This window comes from Hyla sarda, chromosome 3 (genome assembly GCF_029499605.1).
Source record: "Hyla sarda isolate aHylSar1 chromosome 3, aHylSar1.hap1, whole genome shotgun sequence".
In the NCBI taxonomy this organism is placed as follows: Eukaryota; Metazoa; Chordata; class Amphibia; order Anura; family Hylidae; genus Hyla; species Hyla sarda.
In genome coordinates this window covers 94006681-94021375 of record NC_079191.1, presented here as the reverse complement: position 1 = coordinate 94021375, position 14695 = coordinate 94006681, and the positions used below count along the sequence as shown (strand labels likewise).

At 43.4% G+C, this 14695-nt stretch overlaps 2 protein-coding genes across 12 annotated transcripts in view; one reads left to right on the top strand and one right to left on the bottom strand.

The window, feature by feature from the left end:
• Positions 1-6755, bottom strand: part of SCLY (selenocysteine lyase) — a 63611-nt gene extending 56856 nt beyond the window's left edge. For all 4 annotated transcript variants that reach the window (XR_008891044.1, XM_056564649.1, XM_056564648.1 and 1 more), the window contains exon 1: positions 6734-6755. Coding sequence is in view for 3 of the 4 variants with exons in the window: in XM_056564649.1 (XP_056420624.1) it covers positions 6734-6738 (5 nt within the window). In the remaining variant the exon portion in view is untranslated. The remainder of the gene's footprint in view (positions 1-6733) is intronic.
• A 3117-nt stretch (positions 6756-9872) lies between these two features.
• LOC130361531 (autoimmune regulator-like) overlaps positions 9873-14695 on the top strand; it is a 52599-nt gene continuing 47776 nt past the window's right edge. For 5 of the 8 annotated variants that reach the window (XM_056564639.1, XM_056564638.1, XM_056564640.1 and 2 more), the window contains exon 1: positions 10881-11168. In XM_056564639.1, coding sequence (XP_056420614.1) covers positions 10926-11168 — 243 coding nt within the window. In that variant the 5' untranslated portion in view covers positions 10881-10925. Of the gene's footprint in view, positions 10012-10836; positions 11169-14695 lie in introns of those variants that run through there. The other 3 variants (XM_056564637.1, XM_056564636.1, XM_056564641.1) reach the window with 3 other exon arrangements.

Here is a 14695-nt window from a genome sequence, read left to right as displayed (position 1 = left end):
ACATGGACACTGGAGCAAGTATACAACATACGATGATCTACAAGTTTATCTATTTTTTAGGGTAAATTTTTGCCCTGTGTGGGGATGGGCAAATTAATCTCCTTTTTCATACTGCATCCAAGGCATGGAAAATTACCCTTCCTCACAGCCACTCACCAGTCCTTCCTGTTTTTTTTCTTCATGCTACCCACATCTGATTTTACCAGCACATCCTTCAGGTTTCGTCCCCTTCTATACGCCATCATTGAGGGACTGACAAGATTAGAAGTTTTTTGCACAATCACCCAATTTTTCTCCAAAAAAATTTGCAATCTGTTTGCTACATGTAGTGTAGGTCAAAACAAAAGGGATTCTATCAGTTTCCTGTTTACCACGTGGTACTAGCCAGTCCTCCCTTGATGTGACTGACAGTTTCTCTCTCTACTGTAGCAACCTATGGGGGTACCTTTCTTACAGAATTTAGTACACATTTCATCGAGCCTACCTTCCAAATCCTCTGTGGGTTTCACCCTCAGCATTTGGCTCCATGGGAGGGACTTAAACTTTGGAATGTCCTCCTAACACAATTTTTGTGTCGTTTGACGTTGTAAATTTATACACCTCCATTGACCATAATAGAGGTATTTTTGTGGTGGAAAAATGATTGAGAAATACAGATATGCCCGAAGGGGTGCGTTCCCTTGTCCTGGACCTATTGGGGGCCATCCTCAGACAGAATTATTTTCTGTTTGGGGAGGACTTCCATGTCCAGGACAGGGGAACCACCATGGGCTCAAACGTAGTGCCCACCTATGCGAATATTTATATGACAGAGGTGGAGGTTTCTTACATCTATCCCTCTCCTCTGTTCCAATAGAATACGCATGAACAGTCACAAATCTTCTATTAGGACAGGGAAGACTGATCTCCCCATTCCAAAAAATTTTTGGGAAGTGGGACACAATATCACTCAACTAAGGTTCCGAATTATTGATCATGTCCCCCCACTTAGACGAGGAGGAGATAGAGAAAAGACCTTGAAATTAAAAGAATTGAAATGGATCCACACATTAAACACCTTGTCCCCTGATGGAGTGAATGTTTATTTTAATTTAAAACCGTATATGTGATTTCAGTTTTTTCACCCCCCCCCTTTTTTTTCTTAATTTTACTCTTATTCTATTTTTTTCTTTCCTTCGTACCTCCTTTTCCTCCCCCCTCACTTCCTTCCCTTCTTCTACCCCCCCCCCCTTACCCTCTTTTTTTCTTTTTTATCTTTCCTCGTTTGTTTGTTTTTTGCTATTTTCTCCTCTTTTTTTCTTTCTTTTTCTCTTTTTTTTTCTTTTTTACACTCTTTTTCCCTTTTTCTTCCCCCTCCATTTTTATTTATTTTAGTTACATCTTGTTGTGTGACAGTAATTAATAGAATATATCTCATGAAATATTATTATGTAAACAATTAGGTGTTGTTGTTGTTTTTTTTTTCAAACTGTTTATTGGGTTTTACAATTTTACAAATATGCAATGGGGCATACCCCATGTTGCGAATACATTCTCTGGGTAAGGCAAGCAACGATAATACGATAATCAAGACAGCATACAACCCCAAAACAACCAATGAACTTCCCCCCTCCCAACCACCCCTTTGGTTCCCATTAAGCGACCCTCCCCTTGGAGCAGCATATGAGGTAGTAAGTAGAAAGAACAAAAGCATCAATAGTCACACTTTGGGGCATAAGGCGTACAAGCCAACCCACCAATAGGGGCTGCAAGGTCCCACCACAAGCCATTAAGCTATCTAGCGTATCAAGGGTAATAATCACACGGGCAATACTGAGTTAACTTCTTTGAGGAGAAGGCATTCGTAGACGCCCCAAGGACCCCGCTATGGCCCTCGTCAAGTACCACGAGGTCGAGGTAAATGGTTTCATCAATACAGTCAATTCCCTGTCATTTAGGAACATCAGAATAAACCTCCACTTTTTGAAAAAGGCTTAGCTGAGTGCTCTCTCATTCTCAATACCTCACAATGGTCCATGTACAGGTATCTCTTGACCTGACCTATCACCTCATTCACCGTTGGCATTGTGGTCTCCAACCAATGGGCCAACAAACAGCGCTTGGCAACAACAATGAAGACGTGGTATAATAAAGACAGCTGTACATCTTCCGGAGGGATATGCAATACAATTCGTTTAGAGGAGATCGGGAGAGAAGTCCCCAGTCTATCAGTAATCAGAATAAGTCAGTCCAGAAAGCCCTAGACGTGTCACAAGTCAGTAGTCCGTGTAGCAAGTCCGTTCTGAACTGGCCACAGTTCGGGCAATGTTCCAGTCTGTCAGGTCGGTCAGGAGTCCAAGGCAGAGAGAACCCATAGGTAGCGTGATGGAGTATTCTAAACTGTGTCTCCATCCAACCCTCGCTGACAATTGCTTTCCTAACCTTTGCCCACCCCTCCAGAGCCGGGACTGTAAGGTCTGCGCTACCCAGTTTTGCTTCCCAATATTTTAAGACAGATGAGGCCGCCGTCTCGCTGCCCTGCCTAATCAGATAACGGTACAATAAAGACAGTGAATGATAGGGCGTAGCAGAAGAGACAAAACTGTCAAACGAGGTTGTCACCCCCTCCCTCGACAGGTCCATCAATCTAGCGGAAAGGAAGGAAATCACCTGCTGGTTTTGTAGGAAGTGTCCCCTCTGCAACCCAAAGTTGTCCACACAGTGTCTGAACAGGCATGCTAGGTTGTAGTGCCTCAGGTCTGGGAATCCCACCCCTTCCTTGTCCCTGGGTAGCATGAGTTTGCTAAGTGCAATTCTCGGCCTCTTATTCGCCCAAATGAATTTACTGTATGCCGCATTGATCCCCTGGATGCCCCCCCCCCCCCTCTTCAGGAGAATCGGGATGGTCTGGAGGGGATATAATAATTTAGAAAAGCTGAGCATTTTAACTAAGTGACACCTCGCCAACAGCGGGAGAGGTAAGGACTGCCATCGTTTTAGCTCATCAATGATCTTTTTGAATAGAGGGGGAAAATTAAGGGTATATAATGAGGAGGGAGTCCTCCCAACCCATATTCCCAAGTATATGAAAACCGTACGTGTGACAACTATTGGTGAATTCCTGCCCAACGTGGATGCTAGCCGTTCCTGCCTCGCCAGATCTAAAAGAATACTCTTATCCAAATTTACCCGAAAACCCGACACTCTCCCGAAGTCCAGCAAGCACCGCATGACCCGTTCAAAATCCCTTTCAGGGTTTCCCAGAAATATGAGTAGATCGTCAGCAAAGAGCGTGTGGGTAAGGTGCTGGCCCCCTACCCTAATCCCTTCCACAGTCCCGCCCTCCGTCAACCTCCTCGAGAGGGGCTTGATAGCCAGATTGAACAGAAGGGGGGAGAGCGGACAGCCCTGTCTTGTCCCTCTATGCAATGGAAACGGAGCAGATAGAAAGCCAGGGATGTGGATTCTAGCAATTGGGTTAGCATACAGATTCTTTAGGTAGTCCACAAAAACCCCTTCGAAACCCATGGATCTCAGGACCGCCCAGAGCCACTCCCAGCTTACTTTGTCGAAAGCTTTTTCGGCGTCTATAGACAACATAGCCTCTGAAGGATGACCATGGGGGCCCTGTTGAATTGTATCCAGAATGGCCAGTACCGTTCTCAAGTGAGAGACCGCCGAGCAACCAGTCACAAAGCCTACCTGTGCCGGGGAGATCAGGTGGGGGAGTTTCTTAGCCAACCTGTTCGCCATTATTTTAGACAGTATTTTTAAATCCACATTTATCAGCGAGATTGGTCTATAACCCGACGGTGACATAAAATCTTTTCCCAGTTTGGGCAATACTTTAATGTAGGCCGTATTAGAGCTAGGTGGAATTATGTTACCCTCCAGGTACGAGTTGTACAGTGATAGTAGCGTATGGGAAAGTTCACCTTTAAGCAGCTTAAAGAATTCCCCCGAAAAACCATCGTGCCCCGGGGCTTTATTGGCCTGCAATCCTTTAATAACCTGCTCAAGTTCGTCCCCCTGAATTGGCGCTATAATTGATCCCTCTCCTCCTCCGATAATGTAGGGAGAGTCCCCGGTCCCAACCATTAGGCAAACAACCCCACCTCCACATTAGAAAGTGCATACAATTCCCGGTAGTAGGAAGATAAGATGTTAGTCAAATCAGTGGGGTTCCTATTCACGTCTCCCCCCCCCCCTATCCCTCAGGGCTGTAATAGCAGAAGAGGGTAGAGCCCCTTCGCAAATCACGCCAGTAGTCGCCCTGGTTTATTCCCGAACCGGAAAAGTGAAGCCTCAAAATGGGAACGTTTCAAGTTATCCCTTCGCTCAATCCAACTATCATAAGCTGTCTTGGTGGATATCCATGCATTTTTAGTAGCTTTACCCGGTGCAGCAAGGAAGTCCCCAAGCTACGTAATTGTCTGTGAATCGTCTTCTTCAGAGAAGACGTGTAAGCCAATATGCGGCCTCTCAATACCACTTTGGCGGTATCCCAAAAGAGTTGGGGGTTGTCACTATGTTGTTGGTTGTCTGTAGAATACTCCATCCACCACCCCTTAAGCAAGGCTTGAAATCGTTCGTCCCTAGCCAGACTAGTGGGAAACCGCCACAAAAAGTCTTTGCCTCTAGGCACAGAGTCTGTCAAACTAATGAGCAGTGGAGCATGGTCCGATATCACCAGGTCAGTAAAGTAAGCGTCGTCCAGTTTAGTCAATAGGGAGTCAGTGACAAGACAATAGTCAATCTTGGACCATGAGTCATGAGAGTGTGAATAATGACTAAAGTCACAGTCAATAGGGTGAACACTCCGCCGTGCGTCCGTCAGTCATTGCCCGGTCGCCCAAGGAGACAACAGCGAGTCAGAGGGTCGAGCCATAGGTGGAGTCGTCCTGTTACTACGTCGGTCCTCCCCAAAATGCATCACCATATTAAAGTCACCTGCAATAAGTTATTAGCAGTAACCGTCCTTGCCAGTCGCCCCGTCAAGTCTCCCAAAAAGACATCATGTCCAGTATTCGGTCCATATACATTGATTATTTCCAAGTCCTCCTGAGCCATCCGTATGAGAACACTACAGAATCTGCCCTGTGTGTCAGAAGAAACCGATACAATCTCAGTGTGAAACGCTTTGTGGAACAGTATCAACACTCCTGCTTTATGGTCTACCGCAGAAGATCCCTCCACCCTCCCCACCCACCACTTCTCATTCTACAGAAGTCAACCTCTGCTAGATGTGTCTCTTGTAACAACACAATATCAGGCAATAGGCGTTTTAAGTGTCTCAAGACCATATTATGCTTGTGGGGGGACCTCAACCCCTTAACATTCCAGGAAATAATCCTCATGCAAGGCATCAGTAAAAATGAGTAAGACAATTACCTCAGCAGTGGAATATACGCCATAGGGAACCCAACCACCCCAGCCCAACCATAACCAAACACAAACCCCGACCACCCCTCCCTCCCCCCCCCTCCCTTCCCGGATAGGCGAGCATTGTACCGTCAGCCAAGATACCTATGCTCCTTGCCTCAGTGACTTCCAAGTACCACACTCCAAAGACCTCTCCAAGAAATCCACCCCCTCCAGCCCCACCCCCCTGGAACCATGAATGAACATCCCCGGTTAACCTCTCCACATGTTCCCCGAGCCCCCAGAACACTTGATAGGACCATGAAAACCTGTCCGCCCACCCGTCGAGATCAGGCATTGTCCCAAGCAAGTAGGAAAAACCAGTGCGCAACCTGCCAGCGCAAGAATTTCCGTCATGAAACCCCCCCACCCAGCGCACCATCTAGACCCTCCACTATCAGGTAGAATATCCGGATAAAGCTACATGCCGTGGTATATTAAAGGAGCTCCCGCCACCGGTCTGGGGGGATGTGCAGGAGCTGTCCCTGCCACCCCTCAGTGCTGTGAGAATACTCATCACATAGTTTACCACAGTGCTGTGGGATGGCAGGGACAGCCACTGCACGTTCCCCCAGACCGGCTGTGGGAGTCCTGGGCAGCTGCAGAGTGATGCTAGCCCGGGCTCCATTTAACAAATCACAGCGCATCTCATTTATTCTATCCTCTACTTCTACTGTTTTTTCATATTGTGAAATTTCTGTTCTCCCGTTTTGTAAGCCAGGTCCGGGCTGGTATACATTTGCAGTGTTTTGAAGGGGGTTGCGACTTTTTGTGTGACTTTTGCACTTGATAAATCCCTGACCACTGCAAAGTAAAAACTGAAATTCACTTTTGTTAGATTCGTTTGTAGCTTTTTGTTTACAACCAAAATTCACACAAAAATTAGCTAGGGGCACGTGCGACTATTGCAAGCAAAAAAAATCTCTTGATAAATCTCCCCCTTTGTCTTTACAAACAACTGTGAAAGAATGGGTCCATCTTAAGAGCTTTCTGGTACATAATACGGTGCCACGGCTGTAACAATTGGATTTGTACATTTTCCTCCCTCCTAGATGTTCCGTGATCAACTGTTTTTGGAACCACGTTTTATTATTATTATTATTATTTTTTTTTTTTTTATTACGGGGAAAAAAAATACTGAAAAACGGGATGGAAACTAGTAAAGACACATGGTGGTGTTTCCCATGGCAGCCAGATCCCAGCTGTCATTTCCTAGGTAAGTATTCAGTGTTTGTAAAAAACAAATATTATAATAATAATAATAATAATTCCTCAATGTACATTATCATTTAGCCTGTTTTGTATAATTAGCAGTTAACAAGCTCATATTTACCACATTCTGTAGTTATTAGGTATGTGGTGTAGACAGCGGCTTCTGGAAAGTCCATGGTTTTACATGGGGAGGTGAAGAACAAATAACAGATATCTGGTTACATGGGGTGGAGATAATGAAGAAAAACAGCTCATAAGCTCATATGTCAGGTATTTCAGTCACCGAACACAATAATGGCCTGACCTCAATACTGTCTACATAAAGCTCACCAACCCTGCTGTATGTTATAGGTTCAATCATTCACTAGCCAATGTCACACTACTAACAACACTACATCCACTCAACTGGTTAATGCAAGAATGTATCAGGCTTTATGGAACCTAGTCATATTGTTGTTAGTGATGCCCATAATATTCAACATCATTTTTGGAATACCCATTGTAAACCCTTCATGTATCCATTTCTGTGAATTTTGCATCCTGTTTCAGGAAAGGCCTGTGCTCACAGCTGAGGTTGTCTGATCATTACCTATTGTGAATTGCCTGATCCTGTCTTTTCTATGTACTGATGTCAAGTTTCATTATAATCCTATATGTGATGAGAAAGAGGATATAGTTCAAAAGTAACTGCAGGATAGAAAGTGTCAACTTAATAATAGTCTTTAAAGTCAGAATGAAAACTGCAAGATTTTAGAGTTATTTTAAAATACAGATAGTTTTTGATGACCCATTCCTTTTAAGGCTGTGTTCACATTATGTATTTTTAGGTTAGCATTTGGTCAGTATTTAATACAAAACCAGGAGTGGGTCAAAAACACAGAAAAGGGTGCAAATCTTTTCATTATAGTTTTTACTGTATCCGTTTTACTCCTAGTTTTGGTTAAAATACTGAGCAAGATTCTGAGCAAACACTTACCAAAATACTACACGGCAACTGGATCTTAATGTTCCGTATACTACTGCACCCTTAGGCTATGTTCACACGCCGGAATGTCCGCACAGAGAATTGTGCGGACATTTCGGATACTGCAGGGCGTCAACATATTCTGCCGGCACTAGGACCGCATACCGTGCAGTCTTTGTGCAAAGAATGAACATGTTTATTCTTTGTGCGGACACGGAAAACGGAATTTCTGTGCCGTAAATATCTGGCACGGAAATTCCACCGTGTACATAGTGCAGCAGAAACCTTTTGAATTCAACGGTACTCTTCCGGGATTCCAATGCGGCTTATTAACTCAAAGTATCTGAAATAAAAAAAAATAAAGCAACTTTTCCAATAGTCTTGAAAAAGAATGTGGCCCCTTGTCAAAGTTATACTGGCCAACTATTATGGCAGCAAGTCCCGGTCCAACTGCAGGTCCATTAAACTGATAACATCATTAGGCTTGTGTGGATCCGGCCTAACAGTCTGTAAGAAATTTCTTTTATTTTGCATCTGAGATATTCGGTACACCAACTCTGAAAAGTCATGTAACATCGGGAAATAACTGTTTATCACTGTTTATACAGTTCATGATCTGGCACCTGTTCATCCCAGATTAAAGGAACATTATTGTTTGTTTTTTTTTTCTTTCTTAAAGCGTACCCGTCAGATACAACAAAAAAACATTTTTTTAAATATATCACTCAGTACCTAATCCTGACCATGTACATCTAATTTTATTTGTCTATCATCTTTATTTATTTTTTTATTACACTTTACATTTAGCTCACTAGTCTGAATTCCTCTCAAAGGGAGGGGGCGTGGCCTCACTGTGCAGGTCTCCGCCCCCCTCCCTCAGTATGCTGTCTGCTCACATCTCCCCTAGCATTAGCAACACTACAACTCCCAGCTTGTCCTCACTGACAGTAGCGGGACACAAGCTGACAGTGGGAGGATTTTTCCTCCAGTTGTGAGCCCTGCCCTCACAGCTGTCAATCAAGGAAGTGTGTCCATCACATAGGTGATGACTCATGGACACAACAGAACTAGTATGTGTCCAAGCAGGCAGGGGGGGCAGTTGTTTGACTGGCTTTTTCAATATGAAATACTGACATTTTTCTAATGAAAGCAATTGCAAAACCTATTGGTTTTGAATGCTTTACAAAATATTAAAAGTTTTTTTATCTGACAGTGCCCATTTAAAGGGGTACTCCGGAGGGAAACATTTTTTTTTCAGATTAACTGGTGCCAAAAAGTTATACAGATTTGTAAATTACTTCTATTTAGAAATCTTAATCCTTCCAGTACTTATGAGCCACTGTATGCTCCAGAGGAAATTATTTTTTTTTTATTTTTTTTATTTCTGACCACAGTGCTCTCTGCTGACACCTATGTCCATGTCAGGAACTGTCCAGAGCCAGAGAAGTTTGCTCTTACTGTGGACAGTTCCTGACACTGACTATACAATTTCCTCTGGAGAGTGCAGCAGCTAATAAGTACGACAGCCCCGTTTCGCCGTAAAACCGCTTTGTCACGCCGTGACCAGACGGTTTTACCGCAAAATGGTGCTGTCGTTTTCTGGGCTCAGGTGAGCCCTCTTTCCTTCACGTCCCCCCCGTCCCACTGTATTGCATGGACCCCGAATAAACCATGTCCTTTTTGGAAGGGTGAGTGCTGTGCTGCCGTTTTTCTTTCTGCTTAAGGAACTTTTTTCTATCACATTGTAAAATGAAAGCCTTGTGTTATGTACACCATATATATAGTACTGCCAAATTGTATTGGAGAACAAACACAACAAGAACGTGGTCTCAAATGTCAGGAAGTACTCGAGCCCAAATGCTGGTGTGCATTTATAGGGAATAGCAAGTCCTGCACTTGTGGTCCGTTGCTATGGGCAATCCCCAGCAAAAAATGCATACAATGGAGGATGTCTGCAACCAACCACAAGGACCAACATATATCATCTGTACCCGATGAATGGGTGTGTGGATGTGAACATAGAGAAGTACAGAAACACAACATAAACATAAATGCACTGGTGTGGTGGATGTAACAATGACATTAGCTAACCCTCAAAACTGATGTAAAATTGAGACATTAGCCAGTATATCCTTATATGAAGGACATACCTGAGCCCGCACACCAACGCCAAGGTTTCTCAAGTTGTATTGGAGACAAGACATTACCAGTAATGACAAATGTCCCATTATTCAATTACTGATACTTGATTGATGCACCTTGCTCAGTTTCAGCATCTTGCCAATGAACCTTATCATGTTAGATGACTTTCTGTAGAATAGGAGGAGACCTCTGCTTCTTGGATGCTATTGGTTAAGTATTTATCTACAACCTGATTTAAAGGTAGAATATAGGAAGCTCCTGTGCACAAATGAGAAGAGCCCTGAAAACATCAGGTAAGAATAAGTGTGACCTCTATGAAGAATGTGTGGGGCATTTATTATTATTTACTTCAGCTGGAACAGTGTTGTCATATGTGTTATAGTTTTGTGGTTTCCAATCTTTTACAACACTACTATTCCCAGCAAGATCTGACAGACAGGCTGGAGACCATTGGTCTCCAGCCTGACTGTCAGATCTTGCTGGGACTAGTAGTTTTGTAAAAGATTGGAAACCACAAAACTATAACATTGGCCCTCATTTACTTAGAAAATCGGGTTGTAAGTCTATGTTGCTTTCTTACCCGACTGCTTTTTCCCCTGGTATTTATTATTATGTCGCATCCTGTTTGTCGCACGTGGGTTTTTTAGGTTTTGGTTTCCAACTCCTCTGAGTTGTCGGGAAAAAATCCACAACAATTCAACAAATTCGGGTTGGAAACCTTTCTAAATACGTGGGAAAGCTCAGAAATGTCGGGTTACGCCCCTTTTTCGGGTTTGGGAGAATCCACATCGGGTCCGTCGGGAAAAAATGTCGCATCGTGTCGCAGACTGGCGCACGATGTCTGCGACATGGCGCAGACAAAGATGCGCCAAAAAAAACCGACAAAAGAGGTCGGGTTTAGAATAGTAAATGAGGGCCATTATGTTTCCCCAATGTCATCACAATGGCTGATATATGGTCCATTCATCCACAAGCAGAAATACCTTTAGCTGTACTTATTCTGTGTGGGGACAATGGGGGAGATTTATCAAAACCTGTGCAGAGGAAGAGTGGTGCAGTTGCCCATAGCAACCAATCAGATTGCTTCTTTCATTTTCCACAGGCCTCTAAAGAGGCCTGTGGAAAATGAAAGAAGCAATCTGATTGGTTGCTATGGGCAACTGCAACACTCTTCCTCTGCACAAGTTTTGATAAATCTTCCCCCAATATGAAAGATGACAAAACGAGAATGTGTGTTTGTTATAAATTTCAAATATTTAAGGATCACTTTGTAATCTTTTATAATTTTTTTTTTAACAGAATGTCACAGCAGGAATCCTCTCCTAGTGGGAAAGATCTGAAAGCGCTCCTCAAATGGCACCGCACAGAAATCGCTGTGGCTATTACTGACCTCTTCCCGCTGTTACATGGTATGATGGACAGAAATCTTGTATCTGAAGATAAATTTCAGGTGGGTGCGCTCTACCTATATATTAAAGGGGTATTCCAGGAAGAAACTTTTTTTTTATATATCAACTGGTTCCAGAAAGTTAAACAGATTTGTAAATGACTTCTATTAAAAAATCTTAATCCTTTCAGTACTTATGAGCTTCTGAAGTTAAGGTTGTTCTTTTCTGTCTAAGTCCTCTCTGATGACACCTGTCTCGGGAACCGCCCAGTTTAGAAGAAAATTCCCATAGCAAACCTCTTCTAAACTGGGCGGTTCCCGAGACACGTGTCATCAGAGAGGACTTAGACAGAAAAGAACAACCTAAACTTCAGAAGCTCATAAGTACTGAAAGGATTAAGATTTTTTAATATAAGTAATTTACAAATCTGTTTAACTTTCTGGAGCCAGTTTTTTCCTGGATAACCCCTTTAAGGGTGTTCTAAGGCTGATCTTACACACCACGAGTCCCACATGCCTCCTTCACAGAAAAAAAGAGGTAATTATATTTTATAAGATCCATTTCTCTCAGGTATATATATATATATATATATATATATATATATATATATATATTTGAATATTTTTATTTCAAATATTAGGACAAAGATCACAAAAAAATTGACATAGGAACTTGGGTCAAAGTAGGGACTTTTTCTTGTGTATATGGAAACCATATGCTCTTGGTAGTCATGTACATTATCTGTAATTTTTCAGCACTTTGGGGGGTATTTATCAAAGGATTTATGTGTTTTTTTCACGTAACTTTGGCGCAGTGTCTTTTTTCGCCAAAGTTTGGCGCATCTTCTCCACTATCATTTTTACAACTTTCTCAAAATCACACGGTCCTGTGTGTGATTTTAACCTTAGTCAGTAATTCATCATTTGCGCCAATCGATCTTTGGCGCAATTTTGCGCCTTTAGGTTTTTTTTTGGCGCAAATCACCGCCAAGAAATTTTGCACATTGAAAACACACTTAACAATGTCAGAAAATGTAAAGGCGTCAATATACATTACATTTTATTTTTTTGTGAAAGCAGCGACGCCTCCAGGGCTGCGCAATACTAACCTGCGACATAGTTGTCTCTGAGGGACCTTCACCCTCCGTTGAGCCAGCATTGGACATGGCCGCACAGGTTCAGAAAAGGTAAGCACTAAAGCAGTGGTCTCCAACCTGCGGACCTCCAGATGTTGCAAAACTACAACTCCCAGCATGCCCGGACAGCCAACGGCTGTCCGGGCATGCTGGGAATTGTAGTTTTGCAACATCTGGAGGTCCGCAGGTTGGAGACCACTGCACTAAAGTAACCAACAACAAAAAACTACTCAAGTTGAAAATAAAATCCATTTCACATGGTGGCTATAAACCCCACAAAAGAAAATAACTCATGTCGCTTGCTGATATACTGCAGGAGGGACTCCGAAATGGCTGCTCTACAGGGTAAAATACGCGTCCTCTGTGGGGGTAAGTTCTGTGTAAAAGGCGCTGGGAACAGCTGATTTCAACATTTGAGCCAAAATTACTAACAACTTGCACCAAATAAATTTGGTGCATGTCCACGAAAACCAAAGTGAAAAAAAAAAGGGTAAAAAGAAACGGTCAACAGGCAAAATTGATAAATACCCCCCTTTGTCTTTAGTTACTGCGAACCTTTGGCAGTTCCTGGAGACTTGTGATAAACCTGTCTACAGGAAGTTGCTAAGGATTCATGGCAAAAAAAATGGTAAATCACACACAGGACAATAGGAACATGCGAACCTGGAATGAAATGTTCAGGATTTGTTCATTTGATGAAGCCAAAACATGGTACAGTCCAGTAAATATGGGATAGTACAGTCTTCTATGGCGGTGGTCTGTAAGAAGATGGCCTCTTTCATAATGTATGGTTAGCTGAAAATCCATCACACAAAATCTGGTCAGAATAAGGGAGTGGTCTTCTTAAAGCGGTGGTCTTAGCATCGAGTGTATCACTTGAGAAAGTGTTGGTCACTGAGTAGCCCCATTGAATGGGGCTAATCTGCATCCTTGACAACTACCGTGTTTCCCCGACAATAAACCCTACCCCGAAAGTAAGTCCTAGCAGGATTACGGGGTAGGGCTGGCCCCCCTGGCCACAACAGTACGGTAATGCCCGCAGACTCCACACACCCCGGCCACCCCAGTAATGCCCGCAGACTCCACACACCCCGGCCACCCCAGTAATGCCCGCAGACTCCACACCCACCCCGGCCACCACAGTAATGCCCGCAGACCCCACACCCCCCCAGCCACCCCAGTACAGTAATGCCGCAGACTCCACACACCCCGGCCACCCCCGTAATGCCCGCAGACTCCAGACCCACCCCGGCCACCACAGTAATGCCCGCAGACCCCACACCCCCCCGGCCACCCCAGTACAGTACGGGGGGCTGTAGCAGTGTGGAAGATGGGGGCGGAGGGTGCGGCATCCTCCACACTGCTACAGCCCCCCATCCTCCCACAGCCCCCATCCTCCACACTCCTGCAGCCCCCCCCATATATAAATAAGCCCTACCCTGAAAATAAGCCCTAGTGTGTTTTTTGGGACTAAAATTTATATAAGACCCGGTCTTATTTTCGGAGAAACACGGTAGTAAGATGCGTGACGGATATCTAAGGTTAGCCTCTAAGTGTATATCATGTATTGCATATTGATTTTTTCCCTACAGATAATAGGGGGGGGGGGGGGGGTTATAATTATAAATAACCGTTGTTGGAAACTTAAAAGGGTGTTCCAGGCAAAACCTTTTTTATATATATATCAACTGGCTCCGGAAAGTTAAACAGATTTGTAAATTACTTCTATTAAAAAATCTTAATCCTTCCAATAGTTATTAGCTTCTGAAGTTTTCTGTCTAACTGCTCAATGATGATGTCATGTCCCGGGACGTGAGTCATCAGAGAGCAGTTAGACAGAAAACAACAACTCAACTTCAGAAGCTAATAACTATTGGAAGGATTAAGATTTTTTAATAGAAGTAATTTACAAATCTGTTTAACTTTCCAGAGCCAGTTCATATATAAAAAAAAGTTTGGGCCTGGAATACCCCTTTAACTAAATCATTGTAGTGGTCAGTTGGTGGTCTGTAACTTGTTTGTGATGTTCTCTGACTTTTCTGTACTGTATTAATAATGTAATTGAATATCTCTTTGAAGAAATGTTCATAGTTATGCCGACCCACAAGAAAACCAGAGTATCAGAGTATCAGTGAGGCCAGGTTCTATCCAGGGACGGAACTAGAATTCTATGACTGAAATACAGGGGGCATATTTTCATGATTAAGTCTTTATTTTTCCTTTTCTTCTTCATCCACCCCAGCCACCAAGATGACTTCTCCGAGCCACCACTCGTCTCTGCAGAATCTGCACAATGTTCTACCTGTGTTGCTTCACACTGTAATAGTGCCCATTTTGTGGCCCCTACATTAGTTAGTTCCCTCTGTTAGGTCTTTCTATATGCCCCCTACATTAGTAAGGCCCCTCTATAAGCTCCCATATATTTGTAAGGGACTTCAGTGTAGCCTCCATATA